General features: G+C 43.3%; 1 protein-coding gene across 1 annotated transcript in view; it reads right to left on the bottom strand.

Moving 5' to 3' along the window:
- Positions 1 to 23965, bottom strand: part of LOC308233738 (uncharacterized protein) — a gene marked incomplete at both ends in the record, with an annotated part of 51552 nt that overhangs the window by 24470 nt on the left and 3117 nt on the right. The window contains 2 exon segments of the mRNA XM_080640686.1: positions 1988 to 2058; positions 3113 to 4041. Of these exon segments, the coding sequence (XP_080496812.1) occupies positions 1988 to 2058; positions 3113 to 4041 (1000 nt within the window).

Raw genomic sequence — 23965 nt, 5'->3', positions numbered from 1 at the left:
AGATAAAAGCCCTTAAGAGGAAGGACCGAGCATGCTCTCTCTCTCTCTCTTTCTCTCTCCCTCATACACTCATGCCTTTCCCCATCCCTTTATTTCCCCAGGTGTGCCCTCCCTGGAGCACACTTGTCTTTTCTCCTCTCTCCTTTCTCATGTATTCTTTGCCTTTCTCCTAGCTCCAAGGGTGCTTCTTTTGCCTCTGAAACTTGTTTCCTGAACCCATGCAGCCTGGTTGGCTCACTTCTTCCATGGATCACTTCTTCTACCTCTGTGAGTGCTGGTGTAGAGGTAAATAATCAGCTCTCTGACTTGGTCCTTGCCTGTTGACAAGGTACACTGCACTTGTACCTCCTGATTTGGGCACCTCATGTACCTGCTGAGGCAGCTGGATGCCACAACCTCACCCAGAAGACCACCTCCAACCAAGCTAGATTGTCTCTAAACCTAGGTGTCCACTGGGTCAGGCCCTGGTCTGGTTCATTAACTCAGGTTGGTGGACATTGGTTAGGGTACAGGGACTGACTCACCTTAGCCCCAAGCTTCTCAAAGTCAGATTTTCACCTCCTTTGCTACAAATGATGTGTTGGGGACACACAGAACTACAGCACCTATCTCTAGCAGGAACTTCACCTAGACTGATGGTAAGCAGTTTGTGACATTATTTTTCATATTAAGAGCACAATTCAAATAAGTCAGTCAGAGAAAGACAAGTATCACATGATCTCACTCATATGTGGAATCTAAGTAACAAGATAAACTGATGAACGGAGTGGATCCAGAGATATGGAACAGCGTGTGGAATCTCTGAGGGAAGGTGGGGGAGGATGGGTGCGTGGGAAGTAATCAACCAAGAACCTTGTATGCATATATGCATGGCCCATGGCCACAGACAATGGGGTGATGAGGGCCTGGGGCAGGGGGAGAGATCGGGCTGCAGGAGGTCAAATTGGGACAAAAGGGGACATATGTAATACTTTCAACAATAAAGGATTATTTTTAAAAAAACACAATACAAAATCTGCGTGAATTTTTAAAAAACGTTGGGCTCTTTAGGCTATGCCCTAACAAGCAGCAAGTTCCAACTTACTGCCCTTTGAAAATGGGTTAGAGCAGGGTTTTCTAACCTCAGCATGGTGACACTTTGGGTCAGATCATTTTTTGTTGTGGGGGACTATTGCATGCATTGTAAGTTTAGAAGCATCTCTGGCCTCCAAATGCTATTTGTGCTTATGCACACACATGCAGTGTGACCACCAAAATTGTCTCCAACCATGCCAGACACCCCTTGGGGTGCAGAATCATCCCTGGTTGGGAGCCATAATAATTAAATACTGTCAACAGTGCTTGGGTAAAAAAATTCTCATTTGGTAAAAACGTAACAGAGGCACTAATCCTGCTATACTCCAGAAGTCTGATGCAAAGACGGAATTCAAAGTGGTGTTGAACCATGTACTTAATTTCATCTAAATGCACTTGCCTTCTTAAAAAAAAATAGTATTGTAAAAAACAAACAAACAAACAAACAAACAAAACCCAAAACTGAAAACAAACCCACTTGTCAGCAGCCAGTCGCTAACACCCTGGGACTTTGCCTTCCTAACTCAGGAAAGGGACAGTTCATGGTCTTGCGGCTTTAGAAAACAACCCCATTTCTCCTTCCCCATCTGCAGATCTGAAGTTTTCTTAGACTGTGCTGGATTGGACTTCCTGCTTGAAAGTAACTTTTTTTTTTTTTTCCCCACTTAGCCACCTAATCTTTGATTTCTGAGATTTAATTTTTTTCTTTAACAAAGGCAGACCAGAGCACAGAGAAAGAAATGATGAATTTTATCTGCAAGAGTCAGAAACATTTCCCAGAAGAGGTTACATTTAGTCTGGGACTGGAATGATAACAAAGAGATTTTTCAGGCTGACAAATGAATTGGGGAATGACCCCTCCAGGCTCTGGGGTAGATGTGATCAAAGGAAGAGCTTCGTACAAATACATGACCTGTTTGGGCTGGGCCAGGTCATTGGCTCTGGCCACAGAGGAGGTATTTGGTGGGACCTGTGGGGTGATCCCTGGAAAGTGAGGTTGAGACAGGCTTAAAGGATAATACTGAGGAGTTGAGAATTTTCTCCCTGGACCAAGGGTTGCAAACTCTAATGCCTATAAAGACCACTCAGATACCTTACATGAATGAAAAAGGTAGTGGTTTTTTTTTTTTTTCTTTCTATGATGGCACAATTTTTTTATAGGGGGTGGGGTAGGGTAGGGAGGGAGGGCTCATATCATACCTATAGGGATATTCTTCACACACAAAGAATAAATATTATCTTCACTCATTCCAAGAATATTGTTTGAGAATCTTCTCTGTGCTAGGTATTGTTCTAGGCACTTATTATTTGTCTTGAAATGTAGACTTCTAGGGTCCTGTTATCCCCCTCCCCACCTTTGCTAGAGATGTGAATAGAATAAAATGTCTCTATATTAGGAAAAGCTCAGGGCATGGTAACTAGGCAGCAGATTCTCTAAAAAGAGTGGTGGGGATCATTGGGGTGGGGAGGAGAATTGGAAAATCTGTGTCTTGTCTAAAAGGACACCTTTGTCTCAGCACCAGACGATTATGCTGAGCATAAGACTGGTGGAGTGATCATTTAAATTTTCTTCCCAGAGAAACTGGGAATCTGGAGTTTAAAATGTAATCTCATCAAATTTTCATGTTAACTAAATTAAAAAAATTTTAATTGCCCGGCCGGTGGCTGAGCATTAATCTATGAACCAAAAGGTTATGGTTCGATTCCCAGTCATGGTACATGCCCCGTTGCAGGCATGATCCCCAGTGTGGGGCATGCAGGAGGCAGTCAGTTGATAAATTATTCTCTCATCATTGATGTTTCTATCTCTCTTTACCTCTCCCTGACTGGGAATTAAACTGTGTCCTCCTGGTTCATAGGTCGACAATCAACTACTGAGATACACTGGCCAGGCTACATTAACTCTTCTAATCCTCACAGAAGTGCTGGCACATATTTCACTCTATCTATGTGCTAATATTATGCATACACTATGTTGTGGCTACCATGCTGTGGCTTGGGATAGAATGTTCCATGCTTGTTTAAGAAAGCAGCTTGCCAAGGCATCTCCTCTTTAAAGCAGACTTCACATCTTTATTCCTCAGGCTGTAGATCAGAGGGTTCAGAATAGGGTTGACCACAGTGTAGAAGACAGACACGAACTTGTTCTGTTCCATGGAATTGAGAGAGCTCGGCTGAGCATACATGAAGATGATGGTGCCATACCAAAGGCAGACAATGGTGAGGTGGGAGGTACAGGTGGAGAGTGCTTTGCTCTGAGCCTCTGGGGAATGCATTCTGCAGATAGTCACCAGGATGTAGGCATAGGAGACCAGAATGATGGTGATGGTAAAAGAGAAAATCAGGGCAGAAGATGAGAAGACGATGATTTCAACCTCTGCAGTGTCTGCACAGGCAAGTTGAAGCACTGGAGGGATGTCACAGAAATAGTGGTTAATGACATTGGGGCCACAGTAGGGCAGCTTGAAGATATACCCAGTGAGCAAAGCTGAATTGGCAACAGAAGCTGTATAGATGGCTGCCACCAGCTGGAAACACAGACGTTGTGACATGATGGTGTGGTAGAGGAGAGGGTGGCAGATGGCAACAAATCGATCGTAGGCCATGATGGCCAGGAGCAGACACTCAGCAATACCATGGAGAGTCATGAGGGCCATCTGGACCACACAACTTGCAAAGGAGATGGACTGACCTGAGGTGAGGAAGTTCTCCAGCAGCTTGGGGGTGTCCACTGTGGAGAAACAGGAGTCCATGAAGGCGAGAACGCTCAGGAAGAAGTACATGGGTGTGTGCAGCCGTGGCTCTGTGTGGATCAGGATAATCATGCCCAGGTTGCCCATGAGGGTGACTAAGTAGATGAACAAGAAGAGTACAAAGAGGGTGCCCTTGAGCCCTTCCTGCTCTGTGAGCCCCAGCAGGAGGAACCAGGTGACCTGGGTGCAGTTCTCAACTGAGGTGCACGTGGCACTGCAGAGAGAGCAAATAAGACATGCTTGTACTTTAGAGCAGGCCTGGGGTCAGTTCTCGCCCCACCCCCCCTTTTTTCTTATTATCCATATTATTATTTTTTAAATTGAATTTATTGGGGTGACATGGTTCACAAAACCAGGTTTCAAGAGTACAACTCAATGAAACATCATTGGCACACTGCATTGTGCACCCATCACCTCAAGAAAATTCTCTTTCCAACCCCATTACTGCCTCCCCTCCTTCGTCCACCTCCACCTACCCTCAACCCCTTTCCCTCTGGCTATCACCCTTTTGATGTCCCCAGAATGGGCAGTGCTAGGGGAGCTGGGGAGGGGACACTGTCATAAATTAAACACCTATTATGAGTTATGTGTTGACTCACTTCCTGACCCATTTATATTTGGAGAGATTATCAACCTGCCCAAGGAAAGAGAGCTAGTATATTAGAAAAGTGGGATTAGAACCCATCTCATTCTAATAATCATATACTTTTTATAGGTATAATCCTCTTCTATGGGGAGCTAGCATCGTTAGTGGGTGTTGGTGGTCTGGCATGCTGTCCCAGAGAAGGAATTCATGAAAGGATCAATTTTGACCATATTTGGGGACAAAGGCTCTGTCCCTGAGCCCAGGGACACAGGAAGTCAAGACTAACATCATCACAATGGAATGTGCCTCACTAGAGCAGTCATTTTTCCTGGTGTTATAAATTGAATTGTTTCTCCCAAAAAGATATGTTGAAGTCCTAACCCCTATACCTGTGAATGTGACCTTATTTGGAAATGCTGTCTTTATGGAAGTAATCAAGTTAAAATGATGTCATGTTCAATTAGGTTGGGCCTTTAATCCAATATGACTGGTGAACTTGTAAGAAGAGAAAATGGAGATACAGGGAGGAGGATGATGGGTGAAGATACAGACACAGTGTCAGGTGGCCATGTGAGGAACAGAGGCAGAGATGGAGTTATGAGGCCACAAGTGAAGGAATGCCTCAGGCATCCAGAATTGGAGCAGCTTCAGAGGGAATGTGGCCCTGCCAACACTTTGAGTTTGGACTTGGAGCCTCCAGAACTGTGAGGGAATAAATTTCTCTTGTTTCAAGCCAGTTTGTGGTGCTTTGTTATCACACTTGTTAGTATGTAAGTCACTAACATACCCAGTTGGAAATGCTTTGGGCATTGAGGCTCTGATGCTTTGACGAGGGCCTGCTAAGCAGGTGTCAGAAGACTGGACTTTGCTGATCTCTCTCTTTTGACAGGACTGATAATCCAGGAAGAGAAAATGAAATAAAACAAGTTAAAATAAAGTCTATATTATTATTGACTACTAACTGAGAAAAATATTTGTCTGGGGGAACAGGAAGTTATAGTAAACATGAAAACTCCAGCTCAGCAAAATTATAACCAAAGAACTAAGGTCCATGTTTTTAGCTGGAAACAACTGAAGGCAGTAGGACATGCCAGATTTGTGGCTTTGGGGTGCAGTACAGGGCACAGTTTTCAGTCAGAATTGGAGGTGAGGTCTCTAACCAGAGAGCACCGGTCAGAGAGTTCACATGTCTACCTTCTTAAGCTCCCCAGAGGGGTTCTCAGTTTATGGAAGTTCTCTCAGCTGCTGTCATGCTCCTAAGAATTTGTCTCTAGGTTTTCAAATAACCAAGATGGCTATTCAGATGGAAAGCTCTTGTATGGGATACTGGCCAAGGTTCATTCTGATTGGTCAGACGTCTGTTATGATTGGTTAAGTATAGGTTTTGATGGTGTGGACTACTCATAGGGAGTTTAGAGGGTGAGACAAGCATTAATAATCATACAAATTATAGCTCCAAGTAGAGGGACTGAATGATATGAGCCAAAAATTTTGACTCAGGGAGGTGAGGGAGAACTTTTTCTAGGAAGAGTTTTCCAGGAGAAGAATGAAACAGTCTATACAAGGGTCCTGAGGTCTGAGAGAGCCTAGTGAGGAGGAGGAGCTGAATAAAGGCCAGAGTGGGTAGAGGACAAAGGGAGGGAGTGTGTGAGCTGAGGTGAGCAGGCAGTCAGTGTTTTATAACATTTTTTGAGTGCTTGCTGTGTCGGGCACTGTACCAAATACCTTTAATGTCATTTAATCCTCTCAACAATCTTATAAGATGTACAATTGAAATATCCATTTTGCATTTGAGAAAACTGAGTAGTTGAGCAACTTGCCTAAAGACTCAACTGGTAAGTGGAAGAGCTGAGGTTTAAATTCAGGCGGTTAGGTTAGAGATTACACTATTATTGTCCAATACCTTAGACCAGGTTAAGGAATTTTATTTTATGGGATGTCATTAGAGAATTTTTACCAGGAGGATGACATTTCATATCTGCTTTTTTTAAAAAAAATCCTCACCTGAGGATATGTTTCTCATCAAGTTTGACAGAGAGAGAGAGAGAGAGAGAGAGAGAGAGAGAGAGAGAGAGAGAGAGAGAGGTGAGAGAGGAACATCGATTGGTTGCCTCCAATACACACAACCTAGGTATGTGTCCTGACTGGGAATCAAACCCGTAACCGTTTGGTGTGTGAGATGATGCTCCAACCAACTCAACCACCCAGCCAGGTCAGTCATATCTGCTTTTTTTATAAAATCACTCTGAGTGTATTGTGAAGAAATGATTGGAGAAAGGTCAGTGGTTGGGGGAGATTTGTTGGGAGGATATTGAAGTCATCCAGGAGGGATTCATAGCTTAAACTAGAGTGGGGCTAATGGAGAGGGAGGTAAATAGATTTGAGAAATGTTTGGCTGTAAATATGATAGGATTTGGTGATGGACTGACAATGGCAGTGTGAGGAGAGCAAGCAGTCAGAGTAAACTCCAAGGTCTCTGGTGTACAAAATAAAGCTGGTAGTAGAAGCTAAGAGGGGATAGGATGTACCAGGGAGGGTTTGAGCTGTTAAATATATTAGATCCCAGGGTAGAGCCCTAAGGAAATCAATTTCAAACTTACTGCACACTGCTCCAATGCTCTGATCTCTTTCCTCATTCACCTCGTGCTGGGGCTGGTGATCAGATGTCAAGAGTCTGAGCATGGCTTATGAGGAAGAGGGGATAAAGGAGTCTAAGCCCTTACTGGTGATAGGATTCCACCCTCAGCCCACTTACCTGTGGTTGAGCAGAGCCCCTCCATCCATAGCCTTATTTTGGGGGACCTCTTAGAGGGATTTCTTTCCTCTTTTTATTGATTGCCTCCTTCCAGCTTTCTCAAAAGAACTTCTCAGACAGTTGTGAACAAAGCCTAGAGATTCCTAATTGCTGGAAATGTTCGTGTCTTAAGATCCATCTGGCTTTTTTCACCCTTACCCCTAGAGTTCAAAAATAAGCCAGTGGGAATTTGTGACTGGTTCTCCCAAGAGCAGACCTGGACCTGCTGGTTATCTCTAAGGGATGCTGGCAAGATTTTGCTAAGAGTTGCTTGGGAGCCCCTGGGGAGCAAAGATGCTCCACCAAATGTCCAGACAGACCCTCTTCTTTTACAATGTCCATCCTGTGGGGGCCTCTTTTTTCTATATTATTGAGACTCAAAAAGGCTCTCAAGGCCAAGATGTATCAGGGACACATGTCAATATAATCCCTAAATCTCACAGGAAGTGACTGAAAGTGCTAATGATATCAACATTGAAGGTTTAATGTGGCTTCCCGAATTGTTATTTCCTTTGATCTTCAAAATAACCCTGGGAAACATGCTTGAGGGTATTTTTTATTTTTTATTTTTGCTATATCTAGACAATAATAGGATTATGCCATGATAGCTTTAGTCACTTAACAATATCGAAAATACATCTCTTCACCTCAAAAGCAACATAATTCTTCCCCCCTACAAAATAGATTTATTGTCTTTGTAAAAATAATACATGCTGGTTGTCAAAAATTTAAGCAACACAGAAAAGAGCCAAGAAGAAAGTAAAATGTCACCTGAAATCCCACCCCTACAAAAATGGGAATTGGTGACCATTCTTGTTGTAAGTTTCTCAATGCCCTCATAAACAGAATCATAATATACAAGCTATTCTGTCATTTGCTGTTTCACTCAATGAGATGCCGTGGGCATTTTTTTATATCAATTAATAAGCAATAGCCTATGTCATCGCATTTCCTGGCTGCATATTGTTTTGTTGTGCATGTGTGTTATCATTTACTTAACTGGTTCCCCCTTGGTTGACAAGAAGGTATCTCCAACTTTTCACTCCAACACTCTGACAGACACCTCCAGGTATGGGGCCTGGAGGACCAATTCCAGTGAGAATGGGGCATAGAGAGACTGCTTTTTCTAGACCAGGAAGAAAGAAATTGGCTCTCTTCTTGGCAACCTGGCAACTTGGGTTCCACAATCCCATGTGAAATCACCGTGCAAAACAAAGCAAGGCAAAGCCAAGGGCCTTGTTAGGAAAATGACTTGTTTGGGGAAAAGAGATTCAGTCCCTAGACTACTGATCTGGGAGAGAGTCTCAGTAGATGAGAGAAATCACTTATAGTTTCTGCAGGTAAAAGAGGGTTTATTCACCTGGGAGACACCTGATGAATCTCACCTATAGAAGTGAAACAGTGCCTTGAGTCCTGTGACCTCCCCCACTGCATTCCAACCTGCATACGTCTGACGCAAACGCCCCCCTTCATTGCGTCAGTCCTCTGCTCATGATGATGCAATAGCCTCCTCCTTTCTAAGCAGAGAAGCCAGATCATTTACACCCACGTAACTTAACTACTGGGAGTGAGAGCAGAGACTTCCTACGGCAACATTACTTAACAAATTGTTCCAGGAAGCTCAGGCCTAGGAAGATATGACTGTAAACCAATAAATAACTTCACTGTTTGCCTCATGGAATTTCTGCAAGCCAATCTGTCTGATTAAATAGTTGCTCCTCTGTGCAAACAGCTCTTCTATCAGGATAATAGATTACTCACCTGGACAAACTATGTTCTCAGCAAACAATAGTTTGCTTATCAAGATTTACTTTCGGGCTTTTCCCTCTCTGTATCTGCCAAACCTGAACTATAACATCACAAACTTTGTCCAATCCTGATCTGCTCTCTGATTTGAAAGATCCACCTTAAACCACTTACGTCTAAACCCCCAAGCCCTGTAAATGTCTTCCATTGATAATGTCTTCCATTGATTTCCTCCTTCTGAGACACTACTAAGATCTGTATTCTCTCTTACTACAGTAGGTCTAATCAAGTTAGCTTTGGTTGAGCAACAGGTTTTCTGGTGGTCTGTTGAAGAATTATCAGTTGACAATCTATTCTTTATAAAATTTATTTTGTAAATGTTTTTTAAATTAAATTTATTGGGGTGACATTGGTTAATAAGAGTATATAATTTCAAGTGTACATTTCTGTGATACATGATCTGTATATTGCATTGTGTTCCCACCACCCAAAGTCAAATCATCTTCCATCACCATGTATTTGGCTCCCTTTACTCTTTACTGCCTTCCCTGGTAACCACCACACTGTTGTCTGTGTCTATGAGTTTCAGTTTTATATTCTTTACCCAGGGTTACTGAGGGCATTTTGCTTCCTGTATTGGCTACCTTTATTATCTCATCAGTATATCTTTTATTAGTGTACAGGGTTCAGATTTCACCTCAATGTCAGGATGATCTTATATAGATTGTCTTTTTTTGCTATTTTAAGCAATATCACTTCTTCTCTAAGCCCCAATTTTTTTATTCAATCAGTAAATCACTACTTGTCCACTCTTTGTTTTTATATTAAAAAACTTTTCAATTAGTTTACATTCAATATTATTTTGTATTAGTTTCAAGTGCAGAGCATGGTGGTCAGAGAACTATATACTTTACAAAATATTCTCCATGTTATTTCCAGTACCAATCTAGCACTATACATAGTTATTACAATATTATTAACTGTATTCTCTATGCTGTACTTCCCATCCCTATTTTGTAACTACCAATCTGTACTTTTTTTCAAAATATATTTTATTGATTTTTTACAGAGAGGAAGGGAGGAGAGGGATAGAGAGTTAGAAACATCGATGAGAGAGAAACATCGATTCAGCTGCCTCCTGCACACCCCCCTACTGGGGATGTGCCCGCAACCAAGGTACATGCCCTTGACCGGAATCGAACCTGGGACCCTTCAGTCCGCAGATCGATGCTCTATCCATTGGGTCAAACCAGTTAGGGCCAATCTATACTTCTTAATCCCTTCACCTTTTTCACCCAACCACCTCATCCCTGGCAGCCATCAATCTGTTCTTCTTCTTCTTTTTTTAAAAAAATATATTTATTTTTTATTCCAGGGAGGAAGGGAGAGGGAAAGAGATAGAAACATCAATGATGAGAGAGAATCATTGATTGGCTGCCTCCTGCATGCCTCCCACTGGGGATGGAGCCTGCAACCTGGGCATGTGCCCTTGACTGGAATTGAAACTGGGACCCTTCGGTCTGCAGGCCAACGCTCTATCCACTGAGCTAAACCAGCTAGGGCCATCAATCTGTTCTTTTCAAAAAATCTTTATTTTTGAAAGTATTACATAGGTCCTCCTTTTCCCCCCATTAACCTCTTCCAGCCCTCTCCCATCCTCCCCCCACCCCACCCCCAGGCTCTCACCACCCCATTGTCCATGTCCATGGGAGCGAGGTCAGAAGTGAATCCTGGGCTCTCTAGACTCCTGAAGCTGGGAGGGAGCCCTGGGGTAGAGAGATGTGTAGAGAGCTTGGAGAAAGTAGTGGACACCTCTGGAGAGATCCAAAAGTCCCCTCTGGGGTTGGAGTCTAGTGTGTCCTATGGATTTTGACTATGCTACCTACCTACTATCAGATTTCACCCATCTTCCTCAAATCCCATTCATTGTCACATTCTACTGTACATCCACATCTAACGGCTCCCTGAAATTTTACCAAATAACCTGAACAGGCTAAGAAAAATGAAAGGCTTTATTTTTCTTCTAGTCACGACCTTAACCTACTCTAAAAGAATTTTCTTCACACAAAAAAGCTATCTGCTTAACAAAACAGAATTTTTTTCCCACCCCTTGATGATATCTTGGTCATGTATCACCACCTTCAAGTATAAAAACAAGTGCTCAAAGTAGATTAATTATTGGCTCCAATTCCTCACCTCTGTTGGCGAGGATGTGGAGAAAAGGGAGCCCTCGTGCACTGTAGGTGTGGAAAACAGTATGGAGGTTCCTCAAAAAAATAAAAAATGGAACTGCCTCATGACCCAGTTATTCCACTTCTGGAAATGTATTTAAAGAAATCCAAAGCACTAATTTGAAAAAATATATGCACCCATATGTTCATTGCAGCATCCTGTATAATAAAGCCTAATATGCTAAGTGTCCGGTTGTCCGGTGACCAGTCAACTGTTCAACCAATCAAAGTGTAATTTGCTAATGATATGCTAAGGCAGCACAACAGCTCACTATGATGTGCACTGACCACCAGAGGGTAGACAGTCGACTGGTCAACCAGTCGCTATGATGTGCACTGACTACCAGGGGGCAGATGCTCCGACTGGTAGGTTAGCTTGCTGCTGGGGCTGGACATGACCTGGAGCTCTCCCATGGTGCCTCCCTGGCCTGATTGTGCACTGGTGGGGTCCCTCTGCCTGGCCTGCACCTTCCACAATCCAGGACCCCTCAGGGAATGTTGGAGAGCTGGTTTCAGCTTGATCCTGCAGGCCACTCCCCTCGGGAGGGCGCCAGACCCAGGGCTCATGGCTGGCGAGCTGAGCCTCTCCCAATCAATCGGGACTGATTGGGCACTAGCCCAAGGCAGGTGTAGTGGGGCAGGCTGAGCGAGAGCGGCAGGTAGGAGCTGCAGGTGGCGTTGGACTGTGGGGTTCTGCCCGATCCCCACAGGCCACTCAGAGGGGTCCCACCTGTGCACGAATTCGTGCACTGGGCCTCTAGTTATTTATAATAGCCAGGTTTCTCATATCCAGAGCAGAGATTTCAGTAGAATGAGAAGCTGAGATTCTGAGCACTGGACTAAAGATAGATGAAAAATTGAAGAATCCAGGCAGACAGACCACAGAGAGACACCCAGCAGCTAGGACAAAACTGTCCCATAAACAAATTTGGTGCATATATGCATACAAGTTCATTGGTTGACCACTTCTCACCCACCCTCCCCTGACTTCCCTCTGCATCAATCTCCTATGCAGTGAGAGACCCTTAGTCTCCTGCTCCCTTGGGATATTATTGTGTAACAGTTCAACCCTGCTTGAACTGTTTCCTAAATTTGTCTTTTCCACTCTTGCTTTCTCCCTGTATTTTTGTTACTGATTTAATAAACCATTTGATTTGAGAATCTTATTTTGGTCCATGAGCCTTTCTGCTCAAATTTCCCTGGTGGTGCATTGGGAGGCTTCTGTGGCACCAAAGTAATTTCCCACACAGCAAGTCCACTTTAACTCTATCTTATAAGCCATAGCAGGCTCTGTCTCATTAGTGGATTTGTGTGGTGGTGTGGAGATGAGGCAGCCTGGCACCTGAGATGCATGAAGAAAATGCAGGAAGGTGGAGTGAGGTCAGAAGTGAACCCTGGGCTCTCTGCAGCAAGTTTGTTTGTGGTACAGTTTTGTCCTGGCTGCGGGGTGTCTCTCTGTGGTCTGTCTGCCTGGATCCTTCAATTTTTCATCTGTCTTTAGCCCAGTGCTCAGAATCTCAGTTTCTCATTCTACTGAAATCTCTGCTCTGAATACGAGAAACCTGCTTCTTTCTCTGTATTTGAGTTCTCTGAGGCAGAGTCTGAGGACTGGAAGAACCAACAAGAATGGACATCAGTGAGGATGCTGCTCCACAATTTAACACAACTGTGAGAGTTTAGCCAACTATGCACTTAGAGGGCACAGTCTCCACACAAGACTGTTTAAGACTTCTGACACCAACTGCAGAGTATTAGGGTCCAACTACAAAGTTAGAAGGAGTAGTCCATACAAGACCACTCTCACTTCTGACACGAACTCCAAATTCAAGGGGGCTTCTCAAACTACCCTCAGACTACATATATCTCTAGAAGGACTCACAGAACTCACTGAACACTTGTTTGAACTCAAGGTTGTGATATATTACATAAAAAGGATACAAATTTAAATTGGGCAAAGGAAAAGATAAATGGGCCAGAATCTATTGCATGTCCCAAATGCAAAGCTTTTGCAATCCTCAGGATGCATTACTCTAGGCATTGATATGTGACAAGAGTATTGCCAACCAGGGAAGCTCACCTGGGCATTTTTATTAGAGCTTTTTAATGCAGGTATGATTGATTGATTGATTGATTGCCAAGGTGGCTGAACTCAGCCTCCAGATTGAATATATAGCATGATCCAGAATACCAACCTGAAGACATATGGTTGGTCTTTCTGGTGTAGCCAACCTTCACTCTAAGACTGTCACGTGTGGCTGCCTCACCCTAAATGAAGACACTGCTACCAGGTATGACATAGATTGCCTCCCAATAGTATAGGGCAAAGGCCAGACCTCTCTCTCACCCAGGTGATCATATAGTTTTCAATTTATATTCGGAAAATATGGTAAACTACTTTGATTTATTTTCACATTAAGTGAATCTTGTTTGTATTCCCAGAACATATACAGAGATTAACTCAGAAATACAACATTGATATGTATAACCCTTCTTAGATATGGCTGGGTTTAATTTGGTAACATTTTTCTTTTCTTTTTTTTTTCCAATAAGCATTATTTATTTATTTATTTATTTATTTATTTATTTAAAATCTTTATTGTTCAGATTATTACAGTTGTTCCTCCTCCCCCCCCCCACCCATAGCTCCCCTCCACCCAGTTCCCACCCCACCCTCTGCCCTTACCCCCCCTACTGTCCTCATCCATAGGTGTACAATTTTTGTCCTGTCTCTTCCTGCACCCTCCACACTCTTTTCCCCCCAAGAATTGCCAGTCCACTCCCCTTCTATGCCCCTGATTCTATTATATTCACCAATTTATCCTGTTCAGATTTTTTATTCACTTGATTTTTAGATTCACTTGTTGATAGATATGTATTTGTTGTTCATAATTTTTATCTTTACCTTTTTCTTCTTCTTCCTCTTCTTAAAGAATTTAAGAGACACCTTTCAGCATTTCATATAATACTGGTTTGGTGGTGATGAACTCCTTTAGCTTTTTCTTATCTGTGAAGCTCTTTATCTGACCTTTAATTCTGAATGATAGCTTTGCTGGGTAGAGTAATCTTGGTTGTAGGTTCTTGCTATTCATCACTTTGAATATTTCTTGCCACTCCCATCTGGCCTGCATAGTTTCTGTTGAGAAATCAGCTGACAATTGTATGGGTACTCCCTTGTAGGTAACTAACTGTTTTTCTCTTGCTGCTTTCAATATTCTTTCTTTGTCTTTTGCTCTTGGCATTTTAATTATGATGTGTATTGTTGTGGTCCTCTTTGGATTCCTTTTGTTTGGGGTTCTGTGCACTTCCTGGACTTGTAAGTCTATTTCTTTCACCAGGAAGGGGAAGTTTTCTGTCATTATTTCTTCTAATAGGTTTTCAATATCTTGCTCTCTCTCTCTCTTCTTCTGGCATCCCCATAATTCAGATGTTGGTATGCTTGAAGTTGTCCCAGAGGCTCCTTACACTATCTTCATATTTTTGGATTCTTCTTTCTTTTTGCTTTTCTGGTTGAGTGTTTTTTGCTTCTTTGTATTTCAAATCTTTGACTTGATTTCTTGTGATCTTCTAGTCTGCTGTTGGATCTCTGTATATTATTTTTTATTTTAGTCAGTGTATGTTTAATTTCTAGTTGGTCCTTTTTCATATCCTCGAGGGTCTTGCTAAATTTATCAGCCTTTTCTAGGAAATTCTTGAAAATCCTTATAACCGTGGTTTTGAACTCGATATCCAGTTGCTTGCTTTCCTCCATTTCTGTCATTTGTGACCTGTTTCTTTGTCTTCACATTTTGGTGCTTCCCTGAGTTGATAGAGTGGCTTTGTGTGCTAGGTGTCCTATAGGGCCCAGTGGCTCAGCCTCCCCAGTTACCTGAGGTGGACACTCTTGGTGCACCCCTTTGTGGGCTGTGTGCACAGTCTTGTTGTAGTTAAGCCTTGATTGTTGTTGGTATCACTGGGAGGAATTGACCTCCAGGCCAATTGGCTGTGAGGATCAGTTGTGTCTATGATGGGAGAACTTCTGTGCTGGAGACACCCTTATGGGACAAGACTTGCTTCAGTGGGGCTTTGGTGCTCACTGAGTCTGCCCCCTGAGTGTGTCCCTTATGGATCTGAAGAGTTGTAATCTGGATGGTCCCACTCTGAACCTTGGGTACACTGGCTCTTGGATCTCTAAGGAGGTGCTAATTTAGCCTCTGCCTGAGGCCACCCAGCAGGAGCTATGGAGAGGTCTGCAATTTCTCTTTTTTGTTTCGGGTTTGGAGGTTCCCAGATGAGGCCCAGCTGTGAAGCAATGCAAGCTGCTGTGGAGCCTTGGGCCTTTTTTTTGAAGTTCTGGGGCTCTCTGACCCAGCTGCAGTTTGTTAGGTAATTTTAGATTGCAAAAGTCCAGGCCATTCATGTGCAAAAGCCTCTGGGCAGAGCTTGGGTGGGGTTGTTAATTGGGTGGGGCGGGGTCTCAGGGAATCAACAGAGTGGAGCAAACAGCAATGGCTGACCTTTAGCCCTGCCCTAAGAGGCCCCCGGGTCTCAGTGTCACGTGGTAATTGCTGCAAGCACCTCTGAGAGAAAGCCGCCCTCAAGTTCCGCCTGATGCCAGACAGCCCAGTTTCTCCTCGTATGAGTCTGGGTCCCCAGAGTCTCACCCGAACTGGAGTTCAGAGCAGTCGGGAGCTTGTGTCTCCCTCCCGATTGAAAAAGACAACAGCGTACTCTAGGGGTCCTCAAACTACGACCCGCGGGCCACATGCGGCCCGCCGAGGACATTTATCCGGCCTGCCAGGTGCCGCTGCCTATCCTGCTTAGCAGCCGACTCGTCCTGGGCCCACAGTGCGCATAGGAATTTGTTCATAGTATTTTTTTTAAACTGTAGTCCGGCCCTCCAAAGGTCTGAGGGACAGTGAACTGGCCCCCTGTTTAAAAAGTCTGAGGACCCCTGGCGTACTCAGTTGCCAGCCTCTTTCTGTGTGCTCCTCCGTACCTCCGCACTTCACTTCCGCACCTCCTCTGAGTCTCAGTGTGTTTTTCTCTTTCCTTCTAGTTGTAGAATTTCCACTCTGCCAGCCTTCCTGTGGTTCTGGATGATGTCCGTTTTGTCTTTTAGTTGTGGTTTTGAAGTGGTTGTGCCAGGCAGCAAGTTTAGGTGTTTACCTATGCCACCATCTTGGTTTCTCTGGTAATATTTTTCTTAAGGATTTTTGTATCTATTATCATGAGAGGATTGACCTATAGTTTACTTTTCTTATATGCTTTTGGAATGTTATGGATTTGGGTTGTGCTGGCCTTACTAAAGAGTTGGGAAATGATCCATTTTATGACTTCTTTAATGTTAGAAAATTTCACTTGTGAAGCCTTCTGAACCAGGAGTTGTTTTGTGGGAAGGTTTTTCATATGAATTCAATTTCTTTGTGAGTTATAGGACTACATATGTACTTATTCTTCTTATGTCAGTTTTGGAAGTTTGGTAGATATCAGAGCTTCTGAAGTAAAGTTCAGATGGGTTTCATTCCTTTATCTATAGGTGGAAGGAACCTTACAAGTAGGACAGGAATCCCAGATGTGACTAACAGACGCAAGTCAATGTTTTGATGGTGTGTGGCAGGAAGTTATAACTAGTGGGAAAGGGGGCAAGGGCATATAACTATGTATTTGTGATGAAATTGTTTTATCTCTACACGCATCAAAATTGTTTCAGTAGCTCCATGTCTCTGATAAGTTTAGGAAACAATAACACGAAGCATTGAGCTTATTCTGCATTTTTGGAGCCCATTCCTCTCCAGCCAATCCTGTTTCTTTGTCTGACTTGAATCCAAGGCTTCTGATCAAATGCCATATTATTAGACAGACTTTTTCTGATCTTATTTAAGTAGCAATACTCAACTCTCTCCCCTTCTCTCTTTTTTATAACCCTCATTACAATCTGCAATAGTATATGCTTATTTGTTTTTTCTTTTATGCCTTCTCCACAAGAATGTAAGCTCCATGAGAACAGGAATTGTCTATTTTGTTCACTGATGTGCTCCCGGGGCTTAGAGAGAACTGGGACAGAGTAGATGCTCAATAAATGTGAGAAATGCAAATAGAGCAAGTGAAAAAAAAAAGCAAGTCACATAACCAGATATAATCCAGTGTATATGTGTATATGTGTGTGCATGAATGACATATACTAAAGATTTATAAGGATACATGCTAAATGTTAATGATGGTAATCGCAATGCAGGTAAATAGAGGTGGGACTTTCTCTTTATACCTTTTCGTATGTCTGAATTTCAGCTACCATGTGTGTACTCTGCCACCCCCTTACTCCACTCCCCTCAACTCCAACAATAAATAGAATAAAAGGCATAACAACCATCTGATTTTAGTGAAGGAGAAGGAGGTGACGGTTAAAAACTTGGAGCAAATATTGGCAAAGTCTGGTCTGAATCCAGATGAATTTCTGAAATGGAGGCTGCCAAATCCAAATAAAAACAAATATTTGGGGATGCAAGCACTGAAGAAAGGTAAATATGGACATGTATTTTGTGTGTTTCCTGAAGATTCAAATTAGTAATTGAGATGTATAAAATACCACATTATCCATGAGAAAAAGATATAGATGAGCGAGTCAATTCTGCAAGAAAAAGCAAAGACCTAGAGGTAATATAAATAGGAGTTTCTGAATTGGATGCCTTTAAGATTGTAAACTGAATTTGAGTGAGTAACTTTTCCATTTTCTTTTTTTTAAAATTTATTTTAATAAATCTTTATTCAGATTATTACAATTGTTTCTCCTTTTTCCCCCCATAGCTCCCCTCCACCCAGTTCCCACCCCACCTTCTGCCCTTACCTCCCCCCACTGTCCTCATCCATAGGTGTATGATTTTTGTCCAGTCTCTTCATGAACCCCCCATACCCCTTTCCCCCTGAGAATTATCAGTCCACTCCCTTTCTATGCCCCTGATTCTATTATATTCACCAGATTATTCTGTTCCTCAGGTTTTTAATTCACTTGATTTTTAGGTTCACTTGTTGAGAGATACGTATTTGTTGTTCATAATTTTTTATCTTTACTTTTTTCTTCTTCCTCTTTAAGAATACCTTTCAGCATTTCATATAATACTGGTTTGGTGGTGATGAACTTGTTCAGCTTTTTCTTATCTGTGAAGCTCTTTATCTGCCCTTCAATTCTGAATGATAGCTTTGCTGGGTAGAGTAATCTTGGTTGTAGGTTCTTGCTATTCATCACATTGAAAATTTCTTGCCACTCCCGTCTGGCCTGCATAGTTTCTGTTGAGAAGTCAGCTGACAGTCGTATGGGTGCTCCCTTGTAGGTAATTAACTGTTTTTCTCTTGCTGCTTTTAAGATTCTCTCTTTGTCTTTTGCTCTTGGCATTTTAATTATGATGTGTCTTGGTGTGGTCCTCTTTGGATTCCTTTTGTTTGGGGTTCTGTGCGCTGCCTGGACTTGTAAGTCTATTTCTTTCACCAGGTGGGGGAAGTTTTCGGTCATTATTTCTTCAAATAGGTTTTCGGTATCTTGCTCTCTCTCTTCTTCTGGCACCCCCATAATTCTGATGTTGGTACGCTTGAAGTTGTCCCAGAGTCTTCTTACACTATCTTCAACTTTTTGGATTTTTTTTTTTGCTTTTTGCTTTTTCGGTTGAGTGTTTTTTGCTTCTTTGTATTTCAATTCTTTGACTTGATTTTTGTGTTCCTCTAGTCTGTTTTTGGGTCTCTGTATAATATTTTTTTATTTCAGTCAGTGTATGTTTAATTTCTAGTTGGTCCTTTTTCATATCTTCGAGGGTCTCGTTATATTTATCGGCCTTTTCTAGGATATTCTTGAAAAGCCTTATAACCGTGGTTTTGAATTCTATATCCAGTCGTTTGTTTTCCTCCATTTCTTTCGTTTGTGATCTGATTCTTTGACGCCGCATTTTCACTGCTTCCCTGAGTTGGTAAGGTAGATTTGTGTGCTAGGTTTCCAATATGGCCCAGTGGGTCTGCCTCCCCAGTTAACCTGAGGTGGACACTCTTGGTGCACCCCTTTGTGGACTGTGTGTACAGCCTTGTTGTAGTTAAGTCTTGATTGTTGTTGGTATCACTGGGAAGAATTGACCTCCAGGCCAGTTGGCTGTAAGGATTAGCTGTGTCTGTGCTGGGAGAAGTTCAGTGCTGGAGACAGCCTTATAGGATTAGCCTTGCCAAATTGCAATGGCCTCTGTGCTCAGCTTGGATGGGGTGGAGTCTCAGTCTTGGCTTCCCATCAGCCTTGCCCTTGCGCGCATGTGCGCACCTTCAGACCTCTGCCTTCCCCGGCTCCTGAGTCTCCGCCTGAGAGTCCAGACTCCCCCCACAAGAGCGTGGGTCCCCAGGGGCTCGCCTGGAACTGGGGTTCACTGCAGTCAAAACTGGGGCTCAGTGCAGTCAGGAGCCTCTGACTCCCTTCCACTAGGGAAAGCCTGTGGCAACCTCCGCAGCCTTTGTGCGCACTGGCATGCACGCGCCTTCAGACTTCTGCCTTCCCCAGCTCCTAGTCTCCGCCCGAGAGTCCAGACTCCCCCCACAAGAGCATGGGTCCCCAGGGGCTTGCCTGGAACTGGGGTTCAGTGCAGTCAGAACTGGGGTTCAGTGCAGTCGGGGGCTTCCTTCCCCCTTCCGCCAGAGAAAGTCAGCCAGGCTCTCAGCCGTCCTTCCTCTCTGCACGCACAAAGACCCTTTGCCGTACCTCCAATTCTCTGTGAGCTTTTCTCTTTCCTTCTAGTTGTAGAATTTTCACTCAGCCAGCTTTCCTGTGGTTCTGGATGGTGTCCGTTCTGTCTTTTAGTTGTAGTTTTGAAATTGTTGTGCGAGGCAGCAGTTTAGGTGCTTACCTATGCCGCCATCTTGGTTTCTCCTCCATTTTCTAATTGAAGGTGAAATTAACCAGGTAATGTGTTATCTGCCTGGGGAAGACGCTGTAGTGAAAGGGTTAATGAAAAATACAAGATCCAGGGATTACAGACACAACTTGTTTTAGACAAATAATTAGATTGTCCAACTGGGAGAATGGGGCATATTGTACAAAGTCTGGAGAAATTTTAAATGGGTATGTGGGTCCACACCATTCTAGTATTCAAGTTTGGTTATTTGTACAAAGGATTAATTTACTTTTGAATGGATTGTTGTCTTCTTTTGGTATCTGCTAGCCAACTGGGAGTTAATTTGTTTCTAAAACAGTGCAAGCTTTTTTGGTTTCACCTAGGAGAGTGAATGGCTCTCTGTCTTTCAAGGTTGCACATTTTTCTGCATTTGGTCTAGGCAGAGATAAGACCTCCAGGGCCGCAGAATACAATAGGCTATTCTTGTATTTCAGATGTGACTGGGCACCAGGAGTAGCCTCTGTTCTTGACCCTACACCCACCTTGAAGTGGGAACTTTGTTATCATTTCCCAGAAAGCAAGTCCAACACAACAAAGGATTAATGAATAAGGATACTTTTTACTGAAAATATCTTGGGGAGACTGAAAGGCTCTGTGAGTCCTGGGGAAATAGTTTTGATCTGTGACAAAACCTAATACAAATTCCCATTAGTCACATATGTTTTCCTTCCAAAGGAGGAGGTTTTACATTCCCTTCATTTCTTTCTCTGTGTGTTTAAGCGAAAGGATAGAATCCCTTTCAAAGTCTCTAGTCTCTCATCCTCCCATCTACTCCTCTACTTCACAAAGAAAGGACCCTTGGTAGGATCCACTGGCCTTAGAAAGGAAATGAGATGTGGAGACTGGCTGTAACTGATAATCCACACCATGCACCTGATTATCTAATCCACTCTCAGCAGGATTCATGGAATGAAGGAAAAGAGAGCCCCTTGTTGCACTCTCTACCTCTCCAGGACGTGGGCCCCACGGGCTTAGCCCCTCTTGGACACTGTGTTCTAGCTCACCCCTTCTATGCACTGTGTGTGTTTAAAGGTGGGAGCTGTGCTTGGGGATTTGTTGGGTCCCACTTGATAGCTTTATGGTTTAAAAGGAATAAGGAAAGGGCTGAAATTTCCAGTTGGGACCCTCTGCTGCTTCCTTCTTCCTCTGAATTACTGTTGGCTTCCAAACTCCCCAAAGGGGCATCCTTGGGTGAATTCCCCATTTCCTCTCACCTTGCTTTTCAGGTGAAGACCCCTGGGCCATGCCTTAGACACATCCTATATAATAAGAGAGGAATATGCTAATTATCTGTTATGCCATGAGCCTTAACGACCTACCGTGTAACAACCGACCGTGTAAGGACCGGATCATGGATGTGCAGGAGGGTGGGGCAGCAAACTACAAGTGGGCGGCGGAGAGCTACAGGAGGGGGCAGGGCAGCAAGCTATGAGGAGGGGGAGGGGGAAGGAGGGTGGGGGGAGCTACAGGAGGGTGGCAGGGCAGCAAACTATGAGGGGGAGCAGGGGGGACCTACAGGAGGGTGGGGCAGCAGGCAGAGAGCTACAGGAGGGCAGCAGAGAGCTTCTGGTGCACAGATTCGTGTGCAGGGCTACTAGTACACCATAATAAAGCATCCCCACCCGACCCCTGACACTGGTTTTGCATTTTCATTGCAGCCTTACCCTCTCCTCCGACCCAGGCAGACTCTCTTGTCCATATTAGTTTTGAATTCAGCTGAAAAATAGAGGAATTACACATCCACAGTTACCAATCATTATAGTTCACATCTTTATAATATCTCCATGGGCTGTTCATAGATTGCTCTTTTTCTTCACCGTGGGACTGGTTCTTGTTGCCTCTTGACTGTGATATAAAAATTTTACAACTGAATTGTGATTCATTCATTCATTCATTTAATTATTCAGTGTTTCTTGAGCATTCATTATGGGCCAGGCAGTATTCTAGGCACTGGGGATAGAGGGACAAACAAGAATGAGAAGATTCTTGTGCTCATGGCTCTTATATTATGATTAGAGGCCCGGTGCATGAAATTCATGCACGGGGGGTGGGGTCCTCAGCCCAGCCTGCACCCTCTAGCAAACTGGGACCTTTCGGAGGATGTCCAACTGCTGGTTTAGGCCCGACCTCACAGATCAGGCCTAAATCGGCAGTCGGACATCCCTCTCGCAATCCAGGACTGCTGGCTCCTAACCGCTCACCTGCCTGACTGATTGCCCCTAACCACTTTGCCTGCCTGCCTGATGGCCTCTAACTGTTCGCTTGGATGCCTGATTTCGCCCCTAAAACTCAAGCTTCTTCTGTTTTTATTTCTAATATTTATATTTCTTCTTTATTTTTTATGTTAAAAGTCAAGCTTCTTTTTTTTTAAATTTTAATAAATCTTTATTCAGATTATTACAATTGTTCCTCCTTTTCCCCCCCACCCCCCGTAACTCCCCTCCACCCAATTCCCACCCCACCTTCTGCCCTTACCTCCCCCCCACTGTCCTCATCCATAGGTGTATGATTTTTGTCCAGTCTCTTCATGAACCCCCCATACCCCTTTCTCCTGAGAATTATCAGTCCACTCCCTTTCTATGCCCCTGATTCTATTATATTCACCAGATTATTCTGTTCCTCAGGTTTTTAATTCACTTGATTTTTAGGTTCACTTGTTGAGAGATATGTATTTGTTGTTCAAATTTTTCTCTTTACTTTTTTCTTCTTCCTCTTCTTTAAGAATACCTTTCAGCATTTCATATAATACTGGTTTGGTGGTGATGAACTCCTTCAGCTTTTTCTTATCTGTGAAGCTCTTTATCTGCCCTTCAATTCTGAATGATAGCTTTGCTGGGTAGAGTAATCTTGGTTGTAGGTTCTTGCTATTCATCACATTGAAAATTTCTTGCCACTCCCGTCTGGCCTGCATAGTTTCTGTTGAGAAGTCAGCTGACAGTCGTATGGGTGCTCCCTTGTAGGTAATTAACTGTTTTTCTCTTGCTGCTTTTAAGATTCTCTCTTTGTCTTTTGCTCTTGGCATTTTAATTATGATGTGTATTGTTGTGGTCCTCTTTGGATTCCTTTTGTTTGGGGTTCTGTGCGCTTCCTGGACTTGTAAGTCTATTTCTTTCACCAGGTGGGGGAAGTTTTCAGTCATTATTTCTTCAAATAGGTTTTCAGTATCTTGCTCTCTCTCTTCTTCTGGCACCCCCATAATTCTGATGTTGTCCCAGAGTCTTCTTACACTATCTTCAACTTTTTGGATTTTTTTTTTTTGCTTTTTCAGTTGAGTGTTTTTTGCTTCTTTGTATTTCAATTCTTTGACTTGATTCTTGTGTTCCTCTAGTCTGTTTTTGGGTCTCTGTATAATATTTTTTATTTCAGTCAGTGTATGTTTAATTTCTAGTTGGTCCTTTTTCATATCTTCGAGGGTCTCGTTATATTTATCGGCCTTTTCTAGGATATTCTTGAAAAGCCTTATAACCGTGGTTTTGAATTCTATATCCAGTTGTTTGTTTTCCTCCATTTCTTTCGTTTGTGATCTGTTTCTTTGATGCCGCATTTTCATTGCTTCCCTGAGTTGGTAGGGTAAATTTGTGTGCTAGGTTTCCAATATGGCCCAGTGGGTCGGCCTTCCCAGTTAACCTGAGGTGGACACTCTTGGTGCACCCCTTTGTGGACTGTGTGTACAGCCTTGTTGTAGTTAAGTCTTGATGGTTGTTGGTATCACTGGGAGGAATTGACCTCCAGGCCAGTTGGCTGTAAGGATCAGCTGCGTCTATGCTGGGAGAAGTTCGGTGCTGGAGACAGCCTTATAGGATTAGACTTGCCAAATTGCAATAGCCTCTGTGCTCGGTTTGGATGGGGTGGAGTCTCAGGGTGGAGCAGACAGTCTTGGCTTC

This window comes from Plecotus auritus (assembly GCF_963455305.1).
Source record: "Plecotus auritus genome assembly, chromosome: 9".
Classification (NCBI taxonomy): domain Eukaryota; kingdom Metazoa; phylum Chordata; class Mammalia; order Chiroptera; family Vespertilionidae; genus Plecotus; species Plecotus auritus.
The sequence above is the reverse complement of the archived record's forward strand: the minus strand, read 5'-3'. Positions and strand labels throughout refer to the sequence as shown.